Below are 26352 nucleotides of genomic sequence, written 5' to 3'. Positions count from 1 at the left end.
GGACTGCAATCCTTTACAGACAACCTTTTGGGGTCCACATACATGAGGTGGGCAAAGCAAGAGACAAAAAATAGGAGCAATGGATGTGCCTTTGTACAGGAGGGTCCATTCTTGGCCTGGGTAAGTGAGACATTTATATACACACCCTACCATAGCTGTCAACGTTTCCCTTTTTTAAAGAGAAATTCCCTTGTTCTGAATAGGATTCCTCGCAAGAAAAGGGGAAAAAATTGACAGCTATGCACCCTACACATGCATAAATCTATCAATCCTTCAAGCACACAAGAGGCACTATCATGGTGGGGCTTTGAAGGTGACTCGGAAACTACAACTAATCCAGAATGCGGCAGCTAGACTGGTGACTGGGAGCGGCCGCCGAGACCATATAACACCGGTCCTGAAAGACCTACATTGGCTCCCAGTATGTTTCCGAGCACAATTCAAAGTGTTGGTGCTGACCTTTAAAGCCCTAAACGGCCTCGGTCCAGTATACCTGAAGGAGCGTCTCCACCCCCATCATTCTACCCGGACGCTGAGGTCCAGCGCTGAGGGCCTTCTGGCGGTTCCCTCATTGCGAGAAGCAAAGCTACAGGGAACCAGGCAGAGGGCCTTCTTGGTAGTGGCGCCCACCCTGTGGAACGCCCTTCCAGCAGATGTCAAAGCGATAACCAACTACCTGACATTCAGAAGACATCTTAAGGCAGCCCTGTTCAGGGAAGTTTTTAACGTGTGATATTTTACTGTATTTTTGGTTTTTATGGAAGCCGCCCAGAGTGGCTGGGGAGGCCCAGCCAGATGGGCGGGGTATAAATAATAAATTATTATTATTATTATTATTATTATTATTATTATTATTATGGTTAAGGAAACATTGCAGCCCTGACAAAGTACTTGAGGAGACAGCAGAGAATGTCTCACAGAATTTAATAGGATTGGAGAGTTGGAAGGGACCATAGGAAGGGATCATCTAGTTTAATCCCTTGCAGTGCAGGAATATGCAGCTGTCCCATACAGAGACTGATTCTCGGTAGTGGCGCCTGCCCTGTGGAACGCCCTTCCAGCAGATGTCAAAGAGATAAACAACTACCTGATATTCAGAAGACATCTTAAGGCAGCCCTGTTCAGGGAAGTTTTTAATATGTGACGCTGTACTGTGTTTAACACTTGATTGGGAGCCGCACAGAGTGGCTGGGGAAACTCAGCCAGATGGGCGGGGTATAAATAATAAATTATTATTATTATTATTATTATTATTATTATTATTATTATTATTATTATTATTATTATTTTCTGCAACCTTGGTGTTATCACCACCATGCTCTAACCAACTGAGCTATCCAGGCTGGTGAGTGGTGTGGCCTTAGGAAGGGGTGTGTCTTGGGAAAATCTGAAGGCCAGACAGAAAGGCTTTGAAGGCCACATTCAGTCTCCAAGATGGAAGTTACCCAGCCCTGTCCTTCAACAATATAGGTTTGACAATGAAAATAGTCCCTTAAAAGCAACACAAAGAGAAACTGGCCTGGCCTCAGGAGGATTTGGGGTGGGGAAGGGGGCATGGTGCTTTGAAAGTATCTGGATTCCCTTACTAGATGACATATAATCCTGTTTTTTTGTGGGTGGTTCCAGAAGGCTGGATGGCAGAAAAATCTCCAGGCACACAATAATCACAACATGTGTAAATGAAAAGGCAGCCTAGAAATGAATTGGATGTTTGTCCAAGATCACCTTTTGTCAACAATACACTTGTTTAACTCCTGTTTGCTTCCCTGGAACTTGCACAGTAGATGTTTCCATTAGATTTTAACCTCTGCTAGCAAAAATTTTCCGGATCAAATGGAAATAAATGCACTCGGGGCTCCTGCTGTGAGGGAACAATATGCATGAACACATCTGCTTTGAAAGTCATCTGTGGACTTACAGTCTGAATGCACTCCTTCCTGTATCTGTCCTAATCTTAACAGCCAGGATTCCTCTGCTGTGCCTAAGATACATTAAAGATTTCCCCTGACATACTTCCCATGGACTGAGACAAACTAAACTGGACACAGTTATTAGTTCTTCTCCACATAGCTACCAGCAAAAGTCAAACACTTCTTCCATCGCTTTATGCAGTTGTGGAGACCTCGTCTGTAGAAGTCAGCAGGTTGTGTCTGAAGCCACGACTTGACCTCAGAAATCAGCGTTTCATCGTCTGGAAAAAGCTTGCCCTTCAAAAATATCTTCATGGTTGGAAAGAGGTGGAAGTCTGATGGTGAGAGGTTGGGAGAATAAGGGGTGTGAGGAAGGATTTCATAGCCACAGGACCATGCTTCCTTCTGAGCAACATGTGAGTTGTTAACCAGGGTGTTATCCTGCAGGAGGCAGACACCATTGGTCAGCATACCACGCCTCTCAGTTTTGATGGCCTTCCACAATTTCTGCAGCAGTGAAGCGTAATATGTCCTGGTAACTGTGGTACCCATTGCCAGGAAATCCATCATCACTACTCAGCGCTAGTTCCAAAAGACCAGCCCACTGATGGTTGGACACGTGACTACTCTGGAGGTGGTGAGAGAGAGTGCTTCCATTTTCTGAACTGGGATTTAGTCTCTGGGTCATAATGATAGACCCATGTTTTGTCCTGAGTAATTAATCTGGAAAAGAAGTCATCATGGTTTTTGTGACACATGGCCAAACAAGCCCATGAGCATGTTACTCGTTCCTGCTTCTGGAAAGGCATCAGCAGCCAGAGAACCCACTGTCTGGACTCCTTTCCCATATGCAAATGGTCATGGATGATTTTTTCTACAGAGCCCACACTGATCTTGGCGAATGGTTATGCGGTGATCCTCCAGAATGGCGGCCTCCACTTGCCAGATGGTGTCTTCCTCAATGGAGGACTGTGGTCGCCAAGGAATGGGAGCCACACTTGAACTGATGATGCCAGTACTTGACTACATCATATGATGGGGTATCCTCCTCATAAGTCCCTTTCATCTCATCAAACATCTCCCGTGGTGTGTGCCCTTTCAAGTACAGGAACCTGATGACTGCTCTGCATTCAACTGGTTCCATTATCAGACGTTACTCCACGTTAGCACCCATAACAGAGAAACTGTTAGGAGTTCAGAGCTACAAATTACCACATTACCTATGGAGAGATGCATAATTATACATGTGCAATTTCATCTTCCTACAATAACCAGAAGTTGGTCAGGGGAAATCTTTAATGAATGACCCTCGTACATGACTACCTTTAGGGTTCAGTTCTTTATTAAAAAATAATAGCCTTTCACTTCACATATAAGAACACATCATCTTCATGCAGTGGAAGGTCACATATCTTAGTTTCATGGCAAACTGGGCAAGCATGGCCCACTTAGCATCTTTTAAGAGGTACAAAGGTACAGAAGCTTTACCCATCTGCAGCAGTGAAGAAAATAACATGCTGGTGATTGCTTCTTTCCTTGGAGGGATTTATGCCAGGCCAGAATTGGTGCCTGCTGTGCTCAAATCCACTGTAGGTTGGTTTATAAGAAAAGAACAAGCAAAGTGTCTTATCTACCTGCTGCATAATTTATCAGTACCAGGTTCTTTTATTCATTTTCTGATACCTATTTTTGGGGTTCTTTCCTAATAGAAAAAAGTATGACTTGGAAGAGGGATGGCATGCAAGACGGCGTTGTGACAAGTGTCTGTGTGTAAATAGATGCAATTTGTATCTGAATGCTGCGGCAAGACTTTTCAAGAGATTCACCCTTGAAAGCGGGATGCCTTTTGGGCTGTTTCAGGTGGCAAAAAGTCTGGGGACAGCACTGCATTTGGGGTGCCCCATTCAGTTGTAAGGCTTTATCCCAACCCAGGGGATAATCAAGGCAGCATAATATAGTAATTGGTGTGCTGGACTAGGACTTGAGATCAGGGGTCAAATACCCAGTTAGTCATGGAGCCCAAAGGGTGACATTGAGCCAGTCCACACTCTCCCAGTCTGACCCACCCCACAAGGTTGTTCTGAGGATAAAACAGAGAGTAGTAGAACCCTGTATGCCACCTTGAGCTCAATGAAAGAAAAGGAGATATAAATGTAATAAAGAAAACAATAAGTAATATTTGAAGTCTCATGGATTTCTATAGGAATGCTAAACTTAGCTCCTCCTCCCTGACATCAACAGTCCTTAAATAGCGCTTCACTTGGCTAGATCATGTTCACTCTTAGGGTGTAGCTTCATCTTAGGTTTATCCTTCATTGCGGCAGAACAAATGAGTGAGACTACTGTAGAAAGGTGAAGCTTATATTTACTGTTCTGTCCACTTTTTCCTTTGGTGCCTGTACACAACTTTCAAGTGGCCCCTAGAAGGGAATATATCCCTCAGATTGAAGAAGCTCCCTTGCCTTTGAACCAGAGGGTCTAATTAAAAAAAAAACTGGGTGCAATAAAGTGATTTTAAAAGCCTCCTTAAAGGTGGGAAAGGATGGGGTTAGAAGACAACACACCTCATTTTTTTTCTACTTCAGACCACAACTGAAAAGCCTCTCCCTTTTGTCCTCATCAGCTACATCTTGGCGTCTTGGGGAATGCTAAAATGGTCCTCAGAAACCAATCAATGACCTTCAGCAGAAACATGGGAATATCAGCAGTAGATGGCATGAAAAACTGCTAGTGTGGATAATCCTTTATCGATTGTCGAGTTGTATTGCTTTTGATTTAACTGACTAGACACCTTCTCCAATATCAGATGCAGGTAGGATCACACAGGTTATCTTAACGTCTCTGTTAGCATCTGGAATGGAAGCATTCAGCATGTTGACTATTTTACATACCTCCGTTGGATGAAAAGTAATAGAGTGAGACAATAACAGAACGCTGATCAACCCCGCCTCTCGCGATTACATCTGTAAATGTTTGTTGTCAATTGAGCAAGACAAGAAATGGCAGTTATAGCTGGAGCCAGGCTAGGGTTGCTGTCAGATTTGATTTATTGTTGTTCTGCTCTAGTGTGGACAAGTATCCTAGCTCCTCCTCCTGTCAATTTATATTCCATTTAATTTCTGTCTGGCAAAAGAATTAAATGTGGTTGGATGTACAGAGGAAGCTTCACTCAGAGTACTGCATGCAAAAGGTGCAACGAACAACCCTTTCACTTCTACAGTGAAATAACTTCTCTAGATTTGCTGCAATTGGCAAGAGGTGAGTCACCTTGTCTATATCACTGCTCTTCTTTACAGTCTTAGTAAAGGGGCAAGGTTATGTGCAATTAGCAGCCAAAATGTATAGACTGAATAGAACTGAACTTCTTTATAAATGATAACCTCCACTTTTACATTCCCTTCCTTATACCCATGTGTACATGTGCTAATTTAGGATTATGCATCATACTGAAGTGGGTTTTATGCTATAATACTTCGCTAAAATGAGATCCAACATAGCACAAACAGGCACCTGCTCATACAATTGGCTTTCTCCTTTCTCTCCTCCCCTCTGCAGCCCAAAGATATTAACCAAAATATTATTTTAAAGCCACTTCTGCCCTACGGAGGAGGTGGGGTTGCAGGCTTCATGGCCCCACCAAGCACGTGGTGGGTGGAGCCCAGCCCCCGCATGATTGGGGGGATTCACAGCTGTGTCACCCCCTGGCCGGCCAATTGGCTGGTTCAGGGGGTGTGACCTGACCTATAAAGGCAGGATGCGGCCAGGGATCTCCCTCCAACGCCTAAGCCAATATCGCTCATCACCTGTAACCAATAAAGTTGTGGCCCATTAACCTTAATAATTTTGTCATTATTTCCATGGGGGGGGGGGACTTGCCACGCAACTACTGCAAGATGATTTTCCAAATGATTCACACCTTTCACAGGATTTTGCTCTCAGTCACAGAAGCAGCTTGCCAGGTGGGGAAAAGCTGGCACCTCGGTGGTTGGATTGCTATCGATTTCCAGGAAGGAGAGTGGAAGAGTTGAGGTGCAAAGGCACCAGCAGAACCAATCCAGCACTCCCGCCACTGTGTTTGCACTGTGCTAACCTCTCCACTTCCTCACCCACTCCTTCCCAGTAAGCAACAGCAATCTACTTGATGGTAAGCTACCACAGTGGCTCCAGACTAACTGGCCACTGCTTCTGTGTCTGTGAAAGTTGTAGACATGAAGCATTGCCATCCCTGGCCCCATAACTCATGTGAAATGGCACTGTGGTGCCCATGTGATTTTTTCTGGAATATAGCCATAAGGGAGGCAGTAAAAATAATCTCCAATAACATGAACAAAAATTACTCAGAGTTGCATATTATTTCCCACATGGAATCCGTGTCTACTAGAGTTATGGAAGAAGTTGCCTCTGCTTCTATTGAACACTAAGGACTGTTGTTCAGTCCTGCCAGCAGATTAGTAAGAGTTTGCACCGAAACCAGAAATTTCTGCTAACACACAGGCAACAAATTCACTCCTCCAAAGTTACATCACTTTGCTTGAGCTAAATACACTCAAGCACTGGGAACCTAACCTATGAATTTGCATCATATCACCTACATGAGCTAAATACGCTCAAGAGCTGGGAACCTAACCTACAAACTAGGCTCAACGTTCTGACACCACAATTTTTCCCCCTTTGCTGGCAATGATCGTTGTCAAAATGCTTATTTCATTCCCAGTATTTTCATTCCTTTTTGTGAATGGAAATTGTTTGAAACCTTTAAAGAACCACCATGAAACATTGATTCATTGTTATGATAGCACACTCTTCCTGTCTCCCTCTTTCCGAGTTTGAAACACACCATTTGAGAAACAAATTTCTCACCATTTGAGAAACAACCAACAGTGCCCAGAATACATTTTCAAAAGTGAAGTTTCTGTCAAGATCAACCTAAGCTGTACTAGGAGACAACATTGTTGATTGTTCACTGCTAAAACTGAAAGAATCAGGAAAAGCCTAGAGCATGCTCTTGATAAACTTGCTGAACAAAAGACATGCAATCTGAGTCAAACAGTTACAAAGAGAAATTATTCTCTCACGCACAAACTGCAGGGACTTGGGGTCATCCAGTGAAGCGGAGTGGATTTAGGTTCAGACCAAGCAAGAATAAAATATCTTCACACAATGCATAATTGAATTCATTACCATAAGAAGTAGAGGTGTCACTGATTTAGAACTTCTTCTTTTTAAGAGCTTGGCAATTTCATGCAGAATAGACCTATTAGTGGATTTCAGCCATCATTGCTAAATTGAGACTTCATGTTTAAAGAAGCTATGCCTCTGAGTACCATATGCTGGGAGAAACATAGATGGTTGTAATTCTGATGATTTCATTTTTAAGACATCTGCATAAGCCAAATTTAAGTGGGCCAACATAATACACACATACACACACTATTTTTTTAGACAGTATATTTTATGCAATATACGTGAAAGTGGGGTTTTTAGGGTATCTGCATCGGGGAGAATATTCTATTTCTACTATTGCAAGAAAGGACCAGGTTCTGAACAAGCTGCGCCAAGCTCTTTCATTTCAACAACTTCATATAAATATTCAGAATGTCGATAATTTCCAGTCTTTTTAAAACCACCTTTTAATCATCCATTTTTAAAAGTAGATTATTTAATTCTAACGAATTATTTCCCCAAACTTAGAAATACCTAGATGCTCCATCCACCAAAGTGCTGCAAAGAAGAAAGATGATAATTTGGTGATATTAACAACAACAACACCTTTTTAATGACCAAATTACACAAAGTTGTTCTTAAAGCATTTTCCTTCTCTAAAAATATACCAGTCATTGTTTACTCTGCTGAAGTAGCTTCAATCGTCAGCACAGGACATCTATGAGTTGACATAAACGTGCAACTGAACAACAAGAAGAAGATGAATAAAGACAGGTCACTGCCACTCACCTTTTCCGCTGACTGTGCAGTTCCAAAAAAGATTGGAATAAAAGCTAACCAAATGATACAGGTGGTGTACATAGTAAATCCAATTGGTTTCGCTTCATTGAAAGTCTCTGGAACGCCTCTTGTTTTGATGGCATAAACAGTGCATGTTACCATTAACAGAATACTGTATCCAAGGGAACAAATGAGAGATAGATCAGAGATGTCACATTTGAGAACCCCACGAGCATTTTCAGGATCCAGAGTCCTCTGCTCTCCATAGTCCACGATGATATGTGGAGGATCGACACCAAACCAGATGAAGACTCCAAGAAGCTGCATGGAGATGAGGCTGAAGGTGATCACCAGCTGGGAAGCTGGGCTGATGAACTTTGGAGCGGTGACCGATTTTTTCCCTTGCTCAAATATTCGATGGATTCGGTTTGTTTTGGTGAGCAAAGCTGCGTAACTGAAGCACATGCCCAGCCCGAGGAAGATCCGCCGCAAAGAGCAGATGGCAGTGTCTGGACTCGCAATCATTAAAAAAGTGATGGAGTAACAGAGGAAAATCCCAGTCAAGAGGACATAGCTGAGTTCGCGACCCGAGGCCCGGACGATTGGCGTGTCATTGTGGCGAACAAACGTCACGATGACAAAGGTGGTTGCGATGATCCCAAAGATTGCTATGAAGACAGGCACAATAGCCCATGGGGAATGCCATTCCAGTTTGATGATGGGGATCGGCTGGCAGTCGGTGCGGTTCGCATTTGGCCTCTTATCGAATGCACACATTTCGCATGTGACCTCGTCCACTTGGTAATGGTAACCTTCGCAGCGTTCACAATGCCAACAGCAAGGCACTCCCTTGACCATTTTCTTCCTTTCTCCCGGCTTGCAGGGCAAACTACAGACCGATGTGGGATGAGTTCTCTCTCTGTTATCCCACTGCATGTCTTCTACCTGTGGTTATATATATTAAAGGGGGAAAATTAATGAGCCTTTCATTTTCTCCCATTCATAATATCCTAATCCTGGTCACAGGTTTGTCATAAATCACCTTTGTGCTGACAGTACAAATGCAGTTTACCTTGATAAGAAACCCGTTTTTCTCTCATATTGACTTTATGAAACTGCTAAATGATTGTGCCCAATAAATCATTTGTGCCACGGGCTTGATGAGTGCCATTAGTTTCTATTTACCTCTTTACTGCTGACCAAATTGACATTTGTAGAACGATTTATCGACTCCAGGCTAGTTTTGAAGCAAGACACCCTATAAAAAGGAATTTATGAGCCAATCACGTGCAAATAGAGTTCTCAAACATTTAATTAGGAAATAATGGCAGGTGGGTATGGAACTAATTTTTGCATTACAGTATAAGGAGAGAGTAAAAAAATCTTGGTGCACTGACCTGCAAAGAGCAAAAACTATTATGGAATTAATGGGTCTATCTTGATTTTAGAAGTAAAACCATGAAGCAATAGAGCTTTTTTCAAAAAAAGAGAGAAGTAGCAGCACTTTTCACCTTTGTTTCAGGCTCTGTTAATCCCACTACTGCAACTCCTGTTGCAGTCCTTCCTGTTTCACTACCTATAGCATTATCCCTTGCTATCCAGTGTATCAGTCTTTTTAGGCTTGTAAAGAGTTCATCTGTTCATTTAAAAGTACCTTTACGCTGCCCTTTCAAGGCAAATCCTTCCCATGCCAGCTTAACAACAACATTTAGAATATATACAGTATAGGTGCACATCTGCTGCAAGGGTAGGATAAAACGTGTTCTAGTTTTCATCAGCCCCAGCCAGAATTGCTAATGGTAAGGGATGATGGCTGCTGGAGTCTAATATCCACCATATTGGGCCCTATGCCTGGAGGGGATATTCAATTGGTGGTTCTGCTTGTTAGAATTCCTGCTCCATGATTGTTGTCCATCACATGACGGTATACGTTTTGACTCCACAGAGTGGGAAGTGACGAAGACAGGATGTTTTGTGTTACTGTGTTCTGTGAAGTGGGACTATTGTCCTTTGTTCTTTTTCTCTTTGCTGCCTGATGCAAGAGAGAGAGGGAGCCATGTTGCAGTGCTCCATGTGTTTTTATATGTAAATAAAGTAGGTTAGCCAAAATTGCTGAATTGCTGAGGTCTGTTATGCATGATGCACAAACTCTGCAGATCCCTAAGTGTGCCGGTGTCGGTTGGCATCGGTCGCTGTGATGTTTGGGCTGAAGAAAGCTTTTGAAGCCCCCGAAATATTGACCAGGAGGGAGAGAACATGCCAGTCGGGCATGTGTCTCTGCCAGTGTCCTACTCGAATGTAAGGCCAAGCTCCTGACACTGCTGCTGGTGCTAACTTGAGACAGGGCCATTGTAGTGACAGATCCCCATTTGTGGAATGTCTTCCTTTGACTCTTTCTCTAATTCTTACCTTTCTGGACAAATTATTTTTTAAAAAATCCTGCCTGAAAGATACAGTCTCTGGGAGCCTTGAGATGGTTAGCTGTGAGAGTATATGATAGTTTTACATGGGGATGTGGGTTGGGTTAGATTTGTTTAAAAATGTTTAGAAATGTCTTTATTTTATTTTTGTTGTTGTTTTAAATATGTCACTTCTCTGTTTTCCATATGGGCTCTTTTGGGAGGAAGGGAAGCTTATAAATTTAAGACATTATAAATAAAACAAAACATCTGGAGGGTTGCAAATTCCCCATCCCTGCCCTATAACCGATTCCAGAATCCTTTGAAATGTGCCCTAGTACCATCTTAGACAGCTAATTGCAAACAAAGCGTAGACCATTTGAAAATGGTTATTCTAAAGGGAAGTAAGAAACACTGGATCCTGGGCAATTCTATTGTTGGGTTGAATGAGAGGGCTGTGGTATTCCTTTAATCTTCTACTAGGCAGTATTTCACAGAATTTCATCCAACTATTGTCATTGCACTTAAAGTAAAGGATGCCTCTCAGAATGTTTGCAGTTGTTAAATACACTTTGAAATGTCCCACAGGTTACAGATTCCGGGGGCAGTAGAGGCTATAAATCCCCATCTCGAGAAGGTCAGTAGTAATGATTCATATAATAGTTTTCATTCCAGTGCCTCTGACAAATAAACTATGTAACGCATAATTCATATTATGACACCCTACTGGTACAAGCGCTGGGAAACATTCTGGGTGAACAAGATTGCTTCTAATTTCTGGAAATAAAGGGTTTCAACAGCCCTAGGCTGTTATGTCACAGAAAGATTAAAGACTAAAATGTGGTGTTAGGAACATCAAAAATGCTTGAATAAAAATAGGAGATATTTAATACCAATGACTGTATTTGGTAAAGGCTGCGTGAACAGTAATTTTTCATGCTCACATTCAATTTGTGTGACTTTATGAAGTCAGAGGCTCCTAGGACTTGCATGCTTTCTTTTGCCAACTTTCAACCAAAGCATAAAAGGATTTAACCATTTTTTTATGTAATGGGTTTGTTGAAAAGGCTGGCTCGGGGTTTCTTTTTTACATTTGAGAACTGAGCAGATAAGGTTGAACAGTTTCTGTACACAAGTAAGGAGAGGAGATGCAGGGTTGCAAGGACTTGTTTTTTTTGTTCCTTGTTTTTGCATTGTCCAGTGGTGTACTGGTAAAAATTGAAGTGCAGGAGGTCCTACACACATACCATGAAGAAGCAATTCATAACCTGAGGCTGAATTTATCAGCTGGCAGTCACGGAATAGTGAGCTGGCAAAAGGATGCTGTAGTGGTTTGGCGTGTTGCAATTCAACCTGTTGCAACTACAGTCCTATGAATAGTTACCTGGAAGTTAGCGCCATTGAACTTAATGGTGCTTACTTTCAACTGCACACAAAATGCTATAAGACAAAATGATCATCAGGCAATCGAAATGCAGCCCTTAAATTAGAAATGCAAGCAACCTTGAAAAGAAGCGCTACCATTTAAGCTAACAGCATTTCCTCCTTCTCAGACTTCCTCTATGCTAAACCCTCATGAATAACTGCAAAACTTGGAAGCATCAATTTACAGATTTGTTCATAGGAAAAAAACTACATGTAGAAGAAGTGCCAACGAATGAAAGCGCCATTGACTATGGTTGATGATGGTGAGGGGGTTCCATTTTTAGCTCCAGCAAACATGGGAAGTCTTCCACTGTGTAGAAAGGCATTCCCAGCCATCTTGAAGTCACGTTGACAGAAACCCCTCACCTTTCTTCCGAGAGCAAAAAGAAGTGTGCAGCTCCTAAATGGAAATGAGAACTAACCTGGGTCCCACTGAATAAGTATTTGAGTGTACATAACTTTGGCTGGATTGTGCCGAACCCCTCAATTTAATTTATTTCAGAAGTTTATTTGGATAATCCAAGGTTTTGCACAGGCTTGCATGCAAACAAGCTAAACACTGTTCCCTCTAAATGATACCTTTCTCCTTTTTTGGTTATCTTTAATTATGATCACTTCAGTGACCAAAACTGAACGATAAAGGAACACCTCTATATTTCTTTGTTTTTAGAAGTGAAATGAGGGCAAGTTTGCTGGCATGTGGTTTTCTCGCAGTTTGAAAAGGCATAATCACCACCTAAGTATTAGCTATGATTCATAATTTGCTCTAATTCATACCCCTGACATGTCATAAGCTAAACATTAAAAACATAGGCAGCCATGCCACTTAATGAGAAGAATGAGTGGACCAGGACAGGCCTTCTGAACTGAGTGTACCATTTGATCTTTAATGACAACACTAATCCTTCATGTTGCGAAAACTGAATTAAGATGAGGGGCATGGGCTCAGCATGTTGTGCATAGAGGTTAATAAGCACATTCACCTTCCGGGCTCTTGTACAACCATTAAATTGATTAGCAGTGTGGTTGACAACATCCAGTGCACAAACAATAACCCTAGCCAGTTAGTTGTAAATAATAATAATAATAATAATAATAATAATAATAATAATAATAATAATAATAATAATTCAAAAAACCGGGCTCAGGGCAGCTAACAACAAATTTAAAACACTTAATTGATGCAACAAAATACAGTATAAGATACAGTATAAAATACAGCATAAAATACAGTATAAAACGTGAATAACAATGAATTCAGAATTCAGAATCAATTTAGGGGGGAAATCCATCCAATAAACATTAGATGCATTCACCTTAAAAAATCTTTTTGGGTAAGATTCTGCTGTGATGAACATCTGAAGTACCAGGCTGTTTTCACTTCCTTTGGGTGGTTGATGAAATGGGTTACATAAGTGAAAACACCTATTTACTACATCTGTATCTGGTCATTCCTTCCACAGAATTCATGCAGGCAACACAGGCTTCCAGGCAGGACTGACTGGCCCAAGACAACTTGCTACCAAAGACAAAGTGCCAGATAGCAGCATTGCTCATGTTTCACATGCATAAGCTGACCAAACTGGAATCTGGATCTTACTCTGGCACTGATAACAGGCCAGCATCCTCCACTACATGATTTGCTAGTTTGGTGAGCACACAACCCTCTGGACTCCAGCAGAGGGGAAAGGCCAGAGTGCTGCCTTCCCCACATGCCAGCATCTGCCAGTTGGTACAGAGCTGGTCCTGGTTTTCTAGGTGGTCTGCCATTCAGACACAGATAACATGCCCTCCAACATTCCTCCAATGAAAATAAGGATGTCCTATTCCATCATCATCATCATAATCACCCTGCCCATTCACTCTGGGAGGCTTCCTACATACATAAAAACATAATAAAATATTTAAAAGCTTCCCTATACAGGGCTGCCTTCAGATGTCTTCTACAGGTTGTATTGTTACGTATCTCCTTGGCTCAGGGGTCACATAACTCCATACCCTCCAACATGTCTCCAATGAAAATAGGGACATCCTAAGGAAAAGTGGGACATTCTGGGATCAAGTCAGAAACCAGAGCAGCTTCTGTAAATTTGGGACTGTCACTGGAAAATAGAGACATTTGGATGGTCTTGCTGAACTTGCTGGACTCCAGAAGTCCTAGCCTCTAGACCATGCTGTAGGTTCTGACCAAGAGCTACATGTCTAGTGTTATTATTGCTGCTATTAGCCAAAAGTTTCATATGGCCTGCTTCAAGATCCCCTTGGCAGAGAATGCCTCTGCTCTATTCTGGCATCAGGCCCATTCCCAAAATAAGGCAATCATTGACTGCATGCATCTGAAGTAAATATTTATTGTGAGGTTTGATGTGCATTGCACCCAGATGATTTCAGAAATTAGGTGTGAATCGCCTATGCTAAAGCAAATGTAACCCATTATGAATCTTTTTTTAAAAAAGAAAAAGATAATTGGTTTCAGCTTTAACGTCTCAGGCAGCCTGTAGGTGCATGCTAAAATTACAAATATTTAAAACGAACTGTAGATAGGAAACAAGTCAAGGAAACAAGTCAAGGGCAACCAATGTATCAGAATGCAAACAGACCCAGAAATAAAAGCTGTCAAGAATCTGGATTGACAGTCAGTTTCATTACTGCATTTGCCAAGGTTCCTAAGAATGGCCTCAGTCCCTCCACCTAATGTATGCCTGCTGGCTGAAAAATGGTTGTGATGTGCTGGAATTTCCAATAGTTCATCTGTTTGAATATAACACCCCATGGTATTATTTTTGGATCCACATGTGGAGTAAATAATGCTCCATTGGTAAATCAAATATAAATGTAAATGATGCTGTTATCCAGAAGCTTCCCACAAAAACCAACAATATAGAAAATGTCTATATTTGGAATTTGGGGAAAAAGATGCTCAAGGAGTGTTCTAACGTCTCCTGGATGAGCAAAAGTTGAGGTCATCTCGTAGACGATTACCAAACTGGGAGTCAATTATTACTAGAAGCTTTGATCTAGATTTCACATGAAATTGCTGTAAAGAATCATGACTAATAATTGTTCTACAATGACCGCTCCCCGCATAAAATGGGGGGCACCCTTTGCGTGGACGCGCACAGCCCCTGGATCTCGAGCAGCTCCATCAGCATAGGCTTGGCTTTGTCTTCCCTCAGGTGGGATACCTGGAGGTCTCCACCTACTCCAGTCAGTTGTCCAATCCCACCTGGGGGAAGCGTTGCCAAGGAGATCAGGCCAGGTGGGGGAGGGATTACCTGCCCACACAATAGAGGGAGGATCTTACCTGGGAATCCTCACTTGGCTCCAGAGCTTCTCCCACCCTACCCACCCTCAGTTAATGTCTTATTTTGCAGGTTAACTTTTCTTCACAGGTTTCGCAGGTTAACTTTTCTTCACAGGTATGCGGGCGCTGCTACGTTAAGGTCGCTGTTAAAGGGCTGGAAAGGAATTTCCCTGCATTGGCAGGTTTCACCTTTCCCGTAGCAAAACGTCACAACTTTGGCGGTATCAGGCCTTGGGCGGAATCCTTTAGTCCATCTTCCTCTTTGTGGCGGCAGTACCAGGGTTCCCCGTTAAAGGGGTTTCTGAAGGGAGGCTTTGACCGTACGCTGAAAGGTCGTCATTGCTCTCCCCTGCAGCGGCAGTGTAACGGTGGGGGGCTATCTCTGCTTGAACATATGTTCTCCAGAGCCGGCCCATCTCCCCCCACACACACTGGATAACCCTAATGCTCCCTAGGTCCCCGGCTGGGGACTGGGGAGGGAGAACGCCCAATGCCTGAGCCAAGGTCTACCCACATTTAAAATTTAATAAAGTTGTGGCCAATTTAATCCCATAGGTCGTTGTCTTGAGTCATTATTCCAGATGACGGGGGGGGGGACCGCTCGGGATCTGGGGACTCCGCCTGTCCACGCAATTCTCCAGTCCACTAGAAAAACATTATAAACATCTGAAAAAATATGTTGTGTATCTTATTTTTTACTTTCTTCTTTTAATCTTATTTTTTGAACTTTTTTTTTTTTAAAAAAAATGACAGTTCAGTTCCTTCATATTCCAAGTTGCCATTGCTAAACTCTTGGAGCATAATCCATAATCTTCCATGTTTATTTTTTCATCTGTTTTCCCCCATTACTTCTATTTGGGATGTAACTTTACTTGGGACTTAATATTAGGTAATATATCATCTTAAAGTATAATTAAATAAGAAATGTAAGTAGCTTTTTCCTCCATCTGGAGGAAATTATATATCTGCTTCTATCTATAAATAAATTGGACATCATCATTATCTATGTATATGAAGCAAAACTGACATAGTACCAATGATTTGCATCTAAAATGATTAAGATAAAGAACTTTGTTGTAACCTTAAACAAAAAGAAGACATTCAAAAGCCAAACTTTGCAGGGGGAAAATCTTCTCAGTTATGTCTTTTGTTTGTTTTTTTAAGAAAAAGCAATACAGTTTGGCAATGACACAGCCGAGATTTCAGTGCAGAATGAAAATTATGTGTGGATTCACTTAGCATATCCATTCATCACCTATGCTACATGTTACCAGAGGGAATGCATAACAGAGTGTTTTGTTTTAGTTAGGTGTCTCTTGGTGAATTCATCTATTTTTCAACAGATCCATCAAGCGGAAGAGAAATATGCTCCATTGATGCCCATGTAGAATATACTTCACCACACTAATCTGTAGCCTCTCAATTGGTTTGACATTGGGGTTGCTTGTTGGTTGTGTGTTTTGTTTTGTTTTGAGTAAAGGCAAAGAGACAATACTTCAAGTGTTCTGCTTCCTGTATGGCCTTTTGATATGAGCAAAGGAAAGATTCATCATCATCATCATCACCACTTATTTGTATGCTACCTTTCCATAATTAAACTAGGCTCAAGGCAGCATGCAAAATGAAAATGTTTACTTAATTACAAAAATATTACATGAGGAATCACAGCTGTTGGCATGTATCTGACTTGAGTTGTGCCTCAGGGGTGAAGGCAAGCTACTGTCTTAGCAGCACCAAAGTGAGCTCCCCGGAATGCAAACTGGGGTAGTGTGTGTGTAGACCCTGGGCTGCTCAGACAACAAGACCCCCCTCTCAGACTCACTGATGTGGTCCAAAGGAAAGCAGAGCAGTATTTTTTAGCACAAGCTTGGCTGCAGGAATTGCGTGCCAAGGCCCCATGACCTGCAGTTCCCTAGTGGATAAAACACACACACAAACAAGTAGATTTTGGTTTATGGGTTCAGATAGGCCACAACTTTATTGGTTACAAATGTGAGCGGTTTGGCTTAGGCGTTGGGTGAAGCCTGACTATATCTCAACTCCGGCCAGTCTGCTGCGAGTCCAGCTAAGGGTAAACCACCAATAGGGGCCCCCTAAGACTTACATCAAATAGGGGCACCCCAAGGAGTCCCCATTGGGATTGTTACATGGCCCTAGCCCATGTCCGGGCATTAGACCAAATCCACACCCCCGGATACTTTCAACAGGATACCCATAATGATGGAGGGGCAGGAGGTGGTTACAACTTCCCCTTCATTCAAACAAAGCCTTAAAGGTAAAGGGACCCCTGACAGTTAGGTCCAGTTGCGCACGACTCTGGCGTTGTGGCTTATCTTGCTTTATTGGCCGAGGGAGCCGGCCTACAGCTTCCGGGTCATGTGGCCAGCATGACTAAGCCGCTGCTGGCGTACCAGAGCAGCGCACAGAAACACCGTTTACCTTCCCGCCAGAGTGGTACCTATTTATCTACTTGCACTTTGACGTGCTTTCAAACTGCTAGGTTGGCAAGAGCAGGGACCGAGCAACAGGAGCTCACCCCATCGCGGGGATTCAACCTTCTGATCGGCAAGCCCTAGGCTCTGTGGTTTAACCCACAGCGCCACCCGCGTCCCTTAAACAAAGGCTTACCCAATGCCTAACCTCAAAAAGTTGTGATGCTTGCTACGAGGTAGGCGAAAACCAAATGGCAGAGCCAATTTGTCAAGTGGGAAAGATTCCAGCCTGGTCCCAGCAGGTTGGGACGCTTCAGGAATTTGATCTTTGAGAATCCTCACATGAAACGACTTTATCTGCAACTCTTGGAATTAAGCTGTCAAGTGGATTTCACACTTCTTTGAATGTTGCAAGACATTGGCAGTTTCAAATGTATGCAAAGAGTCATTCAAATGTGTATTTTGAAATCAAGTACAAATTCAAATATTTTGGAAGGTTTTTTTAAAAAAAAAATGCAGATGAATACCAGAAACGAAATGGAGTTAAGGGTAAAAACAAAGAGAAGTGGAGCACACCAGAAACAGACGGATTTTCCAATTCCCTCTAAAGGGTGTTCAGGTGGTCTCCTTGCCAAGCACTAAACACCAGATACAAACCTGCTTAAATTTAGCCTGCTTGCCCTGGTATTATATGAAGCCAATTCTGATGTTTCAAAATACTTGCCAATGACAACTGCAAAAATATGAAGCCCTCGCTCTCTAATGAGTCTTTTGGGGGAAGCGCACCAAATTAAGACATGCCTGTGCTTTTTGCACCCTGTGTAAAGCATGCACATTTTGTATTTGGGAAGTAAATGCACACTGGTGAGATTCTGTCTTGCCAGCACTGATTAGAAACATCGTTATCCTCTCCACTTCCTTAGACTCTAGGACCGGCTGTCTCTGGGATTAAGTAAAGCTTTACTGTTTATCTTGTGCTCACAATAAGAAAGGGGTTTGATCTAGGGCAACAGTTGGAGATAACAGCAAGCGCAGAACGGAAGGAGAAATTGAGAAGTAGAGCCAGAGATGAATAAATATGTGGTTGCAAAGCTCTTTGCCTCCCAAACAGCAGCAGTGCGCAGGACTGTGATCTAGCGCTATGCTATTAAACTGTAGCTGAGCACTGCGAGGGATGAATTTGGAAGAGAGAGCACATCAGGCTACTGAACCATAATCTACACCAGCTGCCTATTAGCTTTCAGGTAGAGATTAAGTGCTTGGGTTTTGCATGGCACCTAGGAATTAATTTCCATTTGGCTCAATTAATTGCTTAGCAGTTGTACATTTTAATTGCCATTAATGCACTTAGAGTCCAGGCTGGGTGCATTCTTTTAAATGAAAAGAAATAAACAAACATTCTTTTTTAAAAAACAAAACAAAACACTACATTACCCTGCATTACCCTTTTCTATTTGTTTTCTTAATGGCATGTTGTTTTTTCTAATCAGGATCCTTCTCGGGGGACTTCAACAGAGGTTCCAGAGACCTCAATTTTCACCTGCCCAGTGTGATGAAAACACACCAGCAGATTAAAAGGAGGGGTTCTTCATCCTTGTAGCTTTGGAGAGGCAGGGGAAACTGCTTTCTCTAAACACTCAAAATTGGAGATGGACTATTTAGGGAGGCAAAGTATGCCTTCTGGCCAGTCTAAATATGTGCACTCTTAACTTCCTACCCTATGGCATGCTTAGATTTTCCAAAGCGATTCTTGAGGCCCATTTCCCACGGGGGGGGGGGATAATGCATCAAGGGAATCAAAATATCAGTCAGAAGAATGAGACAGATGGATCACTCATTGAATCAATGTAATGAGTACAGGAGAAGAAGCCAACCAGAACTGAGGCAAGCCAATACGTTTTCTCATTTCTTTACAGATGTGTCTTTAAAAAATAAATAAATCGGTATTTCCTCTATTTCTCTGATGTTTGTGTCAGGATTCTGAGCTGCAGAACTGATGTTTCGCTCTCCAGACTTGGACTGTTGGGGGCAGGGGTGGCACCAAAGGGAATGACCCTAAAGGGCACCATCTCTTTTGTGAGAGCAGCTTTGGGGGGAGGGGGGGCAAGGACCAACTGCACGACATCATCTTCTCTGGGGATGGCCTTGCTCCAATTGTTTTAAATTGCTATTTTGCTTGTGTATATTTTTATTTTGAATTTATTTTTGTTCCTTTTAATTAAGGGAGATACGATTGTATGAGAAGAGATGAGGTTTTGGCCAAGGAAAGCTATAGCATGGGGGTGGGTAGGGCAGAGCTGGTAAGAGGTATATGGCACAGGCAGTTAGTGGCTGTGACATGTGCCAGCCTGGGGCACAATTCCCACCTGGGGAATTGTGGTGGTCCTATCAGCCCTCAGGTCTGTGTCTGCCACTGTTGAATGCCATGATTGTGGATGAGGAGGCTGATCTGGTCTATATTACTGAGACTTAGGTGGGTGAGAAATGGGGAGTTGGTCTCACCCACCAGTGTACTCAAAAGCATCAGGGGTAGGGAATAGCTGTAGCCTATAAAGAGTCCATCTCTCTCTCCAAGCTCTCTGTTCAGTTGAGTGGGGGTTCCTGGTACTGGGTAATCGGGACAGATGAGGGATTGTGTCAGTTTACTGGCCACCTCGCTGCCCAACAGTCTGCCTGCCTGAGCTGACTGGTTTTGAAGGCAATGTTGAGGATTCCCAGACTGCTGGTATTGGGAGACTTTAACATCCATGCGGAAGGTAGCTTAGGACTTCATGGCTGCCATGATGACCATGGGGCTGTCCTAATATGTCATCTTCTCAACACATGTGACAGGTCACACTCTTCACCTTGTTTACTTAGGCAGGAACAGGGTGATCTGAAAGTAGGGGGTATTGACACCAGTCCCTTGTCATGGTCAGATCACTTCATGCTGAGAGGTAGACTCTCAGGAATCTTCTGTGTGAGGTTCCTCAGGGTTCAATTTTATCCCCCATGCTCTTTAACACTGACATGAAACTGCTGAGTGGGGTCATCCAGAGTTTTGGAGTGTGCTGCCAGCAATAAGCTGACGACACACAGCTCTACTTCTCATTTATATTTGCAGGTATGGCATAGGATGTGCTGGACCGTTGCCTTGGTAATGGACTGGATGAGTGCTAAAATACTGAAGCTCAATCCAGCTAAGATTGAGGCACTGTTTCCCTAGACTGGATTGATGGGAACTTGTCTGTTCTTAGTGGCTGTTCTCTGCAGGAACATATTGTCAGGAGTGCGGTGAAGACACCACACTGCAACATTTAGCTGCAGGTCACACCTCTCTCTATTTTCTATTATCCGGAGTAAGAATGACCATTTTCCAAAGCCTGGAAGTGTGTTTGCTGTTCAATTTAATCCCTGCCTCCCCATCATAGACGGTCAAGTTCTAAGGCTGAGTGGCATCATTTAAAGACAAAGATGCAATGTTATGGTACATGTGAGATTGGACATAGCCAGGGTATTGCATATAATGCCCCAATCTAGACTCTATTTCTCTGCCTCAGTTCAATTGTAAAATGAGCATTAGATGGCCTCTCTCTAGTGTGCGGATCGATGAAATAAGGCAATCAGGTTGGGGTTATAAATAGAATGGGATAAGCAAGGAGACTAATGCTTACAGGATGAGCCCTGCCATGAAGCTGGCTGATGCAGCCTTCTTCAGGGGGCACCATGAGGTGTAGGACAGAGGAGGGCAGGAGACTGTGCCTGAATGGTGCAACAAGACTTTGAAAAGCCTATGTTGGAATCTAGCTAAACGTCCCTGGCTTGTTCCGGATATTGGACCGAATTATGTCTACGAGGCCAGGAAGCAGCTCCAGGAAAACTATAATGGCTGGATCACTGAGCATGACATATGAGAAGACAAATTCTAATTAACTGACATGATAATAAAAACAGGTAAAAAAACAACAACCACCCAAAACATGGTGACATGTGATGCAAAGCAAAGCAGGAAGACATTGGGTTGTAATTTGAAAATGAAAATCTTATTCAGGTCCAATTTTCTTTTTTCCTGAGTGCCACTGTAAGTTAGAAACATTTCAGAATACCAGCCCATGAGGCATAAACTGGTATTATGTCTGTAATAAAAGTGAAACTACTCCCCCTTAAAAAAAAATAAAAAATCTACCTGCCAATTTATTTACTTTTTTTTGCATAGTAATTAGTTCCCAATCAGTCACGTGTAAACAGACCAAAGAATGTCATGGTGATTTTAAAAATTTGAGGGTAGGTGCAGTAGGTAAAATATAACCCATTGTATCTACTCACCCGTTTTTATAAATCAATATATCTAATGGATTTCCATGTTTGACTTTTAAAAGTAGAGAGAGGGATGTTCTGTGTCATTGACCATAATGTCAGACATCAAACATGTGTCCATTTGTTCTGCTGGCTTTCAGTTAAGTTTACCTGGGACTAGGGATGAGGGTGAAATTCAGTTCAGGTTACATTCAAAAGTGAACCTATGTAATTCACACTTTTGAAAACAATATGAAAAATCAAAACACTGCCTGCAAAATTCGCACTTCTCTGAATTTTGTGATGCAGCTTGCCAACCAAACTATGCTTACAAAAAATCACTTATTGGGGAAGTGTGAATAAGAAGGATATGATTAAGATTGTTAGTTGCTTTTTGCCATGGAAGCTCAGAGGTACTTCCAACCTTTTTAAACAAAAGATGAACATATACATATATTAAAAATAAAATAAAAACATCCCAGCCATGCAAAAAAGGTCATAGATGATTAAAAGCCAAAGGTCTGATGAAAGGGGCATGTTTTCACCTGGTGTCTAAAGCAGCCATTCTCAACCTTGGATCTCCAGATGTTTTTGAACTACAACTCCCATCATCCCTGACTGCTTCCCCTTCTCACTAGGGATGTAGTGCAACCATGTTTGGGGAGCCAGGGCTAAGAAAGGCTGGCCTAAAGATATGTAAGGATGGCACCAGGTGTGTCTCTCTGGGGAGAGCATTCCCTGAACAGAAATAACATACAAACGATCATTATATAAGGGGAAATTGCTTTCAGAAATGTGTAAATTGCTCAAAACTGCACACAAGTATGGGTTTAATGGAAGAAATTTGAACACAAGTGCTGACAAATTTCCATGACCAAACTAAGCTTGTCCTGATAAAAGTACTGATGAATGTGAACACCATCTTGGCATAAAGTTCAAATGTCAAGGACACTTCAAGTTTTCAGTAAATGCAGTATTTTGGCATTGCAAAGAATACTTGGCATTAGCTGGCTGCAGCTACTTCATCCACTGTTCATAGTAATAAAGACTTCCCCCAATTTCCTGACTCTGGGGAATTTCTTTGAAGTGTATGGACTTGCTAAGATGTATAAGACTGGATCAGATAAGTGCTGGAGATGCAATGAAGTTGAGGGAATGCACTTTCATATGTGGTGGACTTGTAAAGTGGTAAAAGAGTATTGGGAAATAATCCATAATGAATTGAAAAAAATGTTTAAAAGTACTCCCCCCCCCCCCAAATAAAACCAGTTGAAAATTCCCCGGTGTCAAAAAAGGTTATTTATGTATGCTCCTACTGCAGCCCATGTTTTGTTAGCTCCAAATTAGAAAACAAACAAGGTCCCAGTTAAAGAAGAATGGCAACTTAAGCTGATGGAATAAGTGCAGCTTGTGGACCTAACATATAGAATAAGAGGACAAGAAGAACACATGTTTAAAGAAGACTGGAAATGTTTGTTGACTATATGGGGGGGGGGAATTGTGTACACTTGAAAACATTGGCAGCATTAAGATAAATTCAACAGTGTAAACAAGTTTTGATGGATATAATAATGGAAAGCTGAATGGTTTAGTTTATGTAAAATATGCAGGGATTTATGATATGCAGAATGAACTACGGAAAGAGAAGAAGGGAAGTCATTGATATTTTAAGGTTGTTTAAATGAATATTCTAAATTGTAAAACAGAGAATTAAATAAGTGTGTGTGTGTGTGTGTGTGTGTGTATTTATATGAATGAAGTGCATGGACAATGTCTCTGCATCTTGCACTGAATGTAATTTAATACCATCTGTCCAATTGTATGGGCATTATATCTGTGTAAGATAAGCCAGAACAATACTGTGTTCTGTTTAACAATAAGCTGTGGGAAGCTTAGCACGATGAGATGTTCACAGTAAGCTTGTGGGGATTTAAGCCATGGTATGTTCAATTTTGGCATGAGATATTATTTACATGGGTAAATACAAAACACTGCCATAGGAGACAGTGCCAAATAAAATCTTGCAGAGGCCCCAAGGAAGTTGATATCTCAGGGGACCCCTCGCACTGAACTAAGAAAGCTTGATTGTTATTTTCTTTCAAAATCAAATCAATATTATTTTTATCCATTGTTGGGGGGAGGCCCTAAAAGGCTGGTTCCTACTCTGACTATTTAGCAATCTGGCACTGATAAGAGAAAACTCACAGCAGTGATTTCCCCTTGCACAGCCTAGGCTTAGAAAGTGTGGATGGGTTGTAATTCCTCTTCCATTCCAGCCCAACTGAATAATTCTTTTAAGTAATTTCCCCAAGCTATATGTATATTGACCTCTTGACGGGATTTTCAAAATAAAAAAATAAAAACGCAAATCAAAAGGGGTGGAAATCATATTAAATGTAAAACAGATAACAGTTTATTTAGGATGGGGTGTTATTACAGTGCATAAAAGAGCGAACATATAACTAGCTCTGTGTTGTTTGGGTGTGAAGTGCTTCTGTCTGTGCGTCAAGAATTCATGCATCATTAATTTTAAATGCACAGTGATAATGGGTTCCTGAGAAGGTTTCAAATAATAATTTCATTACTCCTGTCATAGATCAGTTGTCTCTCAGGCTATACCTGTGGCTGAATAGGACGAAAGCAACCTCAGTGAAGGATTGTACAGGTTTAACAGCCCAGCATTTGCTTTCAAATCACACTGAACACACTACCTATCGATGGGAATGTTTCGCAGGTTCACTTCCGTGTTGTCAGGTGATGAGAAATCAAATAGGCTACATTCATGTACATTCAGCACTACAATGTCCCTGCCTCAAATTATTTGTGTCCAGAGATCTTTCACACTGAAGGTCCTATGCATGTTGGCACGCTGTGTAAAAACTAGGCAAAATCGTAATTATTTTAATTACAAAGAGTTGCGCTTAACCCTGCAATGAAATCAACAGGATAAATGTGCTTAACATTGGGAGAATTGTGCTTTAGCCTAATGAACTAAGAATTATGTGCGGTTCTTCCTGTTATATATGCTTTATAGCCTACTGAAAAATCTTATTCTAGATTGCCCACTCCCCATTTAATGATTTACCCTGCCCACTCCCCATTTAATGATTTTTAATTTACTAGGAGAGCTCCAGCTACCGAAAGCACATTCAGAACAACTAAAGCTAATTTAACCAATGGCCAATTTTGGCACCTGAGTTGAAGTACAGTTTAATTTTCATTTAAAAAATAATGAACTAGCATCTTCAGTGGAATTCTCACGCCGTATTTCAGCAAAGACAATGGAATCTTCAATTTAATACGAAAAGGCTGCTGTTAAAACACTGAATGCTTGTGTGAAACCGGAATCCATGTTTGTACGTGACAGTTGCAATAATACTGGCAAAATCTTTACAGTAGCTTTCCTTGGATCGATGAGCTCCAATAAATATTACCAATGATTTAGTAGAGAAGGGATTGTCAACCTTTTGGGACTAGTGAACACATTTCAAATTTTGAGAGCGTGTCGGAGCACCAGGTAAAAACAGTTGCCATGGAGCAGGCATGGTGTAACACAAAATGGCTGCCACGGGGAACATGGAATAACATGAAATTAGAGAGACAACCACCCTTTACAACCTTATTCTTGGGAAGTGAGCTATGTTCACACACACACATACTGTTTCTGTTAGGGTGCATTCCTCAGCATCAGGAAAAAATATACAAGGTATCCAAACCATTCCCATTTCACAGAAATCACTTAGAAGTTACCTGCACATTTTGTCACATAACTTTCTTCCTAGTGAAGCTGGAAATTTACTCTTTGAACAAATGAAAGCTCAGAGTCTGGGGCACCTGCCCAGTGGCACTACTGAAAGCCTTCATGGGTGTTATGGCACCCATAGGCACTGGGTTGAAAACCGCTGACAGAATGTGGTATATAAATGTATTAAGGGCACTGATACTGTTTTTGTCAGCATGGTGATTTTGCCTTCAGAAATATAATCTAGTTCAAATTCAACTCAATGCTCCCCCTGCGTGGGAGTCACAAAAAGGGCATAGCACTCACTACTGGAGCCAGAACCTTGCTACAAATTTGAAGCTGAATTTTTCATTGCATTTACTTGCTCAGGATTGTCTGAGCATCCCTCATGCTTCATTTGAGAAACTCAACTCTCGTTGACCCTGGCATGATAAAGTCAAAATCTCTCCCTCTCTTTAGCAGACAGAGGTCAAGCTGCAATCTAAAATATTTCTATTTCTAATCATAACAACACTTCTTAGCATCTGCTTTTCCTACACATGTGCTTTTCCTGATGCTCTATCTGCTCTGTGTATGTGCATGCGCGCTGCCACTTGCTTAAGGATGGGAAATTGACTACAGAGCAAATGTGTCACTATGTAACAGTCTCTCTCTCTCTTCCTCTCTCATTGGAACCCCGAGCCAGAGGTTTCTCCAGCTGTTTAGAAAAGGAGGCTTGGGCATATAAGTATCAACCAATGCAGTTGTTCATATTTAATTTCAATATATTTTCCTGTAAGGGCAGCATCTTCAACAGCATGGTGAAAGGCATTCTCTTTGGGGTTTCAATTACCCTACAGTTTTTTCTGTCTCCTTTCTCCCGAGTCTCAATATTTTAACTACAGGCTGAACAATTACAAAGCCTTATCCCATCACGCTATAA

General features: G+C 41.9%; 1 protein-coding gene across 4 annotated transcripts in view; it reads right to left on the bottom strand.

The window, feature by feature from the left end:
* GRM8 (glutamate metabotropic receptor 8) overlaps positions 1-26352 on the bottom strand; it is a 540291-nt gene that overhangs the window by 47259 nt on the left and 466680 nt on the right. For 3 of the 4 annotated variants that reach the window (XM_081928839.1, XM_081928841.1, XM_081928840.1), the window contains exon 9: positions 7863-8798. The exons of the other annotated variant lie outside the window; for it this stretch is intronic. In XM_081928839.1, the coding sequence (XP_081784965.1) occupies positions 7863-8798 (936 nt within the window). The remainder of the gene's footprint in view (positions 1-7862; positions 8799-26352) is intronic. 4 annotated transcript variants of the gene reach the window in all.

The sequence above is a fragment of the Podarcis melisellensis genome (genome assembly GCF_964234715.1).
Source record: "Podarcis melisellensis genome assembly, chromosome: 10".
In the NCBI taxonomy this organism is placed as follows: domain Eukaryota; kingdom Metazoa; phylum Chordata; class Lepidosauria; order Squamata; family Lacertidae; genus Podarcis; species Podarcis melisellensis.
The sequence above is the reverse complement of the archived record's forward strand: the minus strand, read 5'-3'. Positions and strand labels throughout refer to the sequence as shown.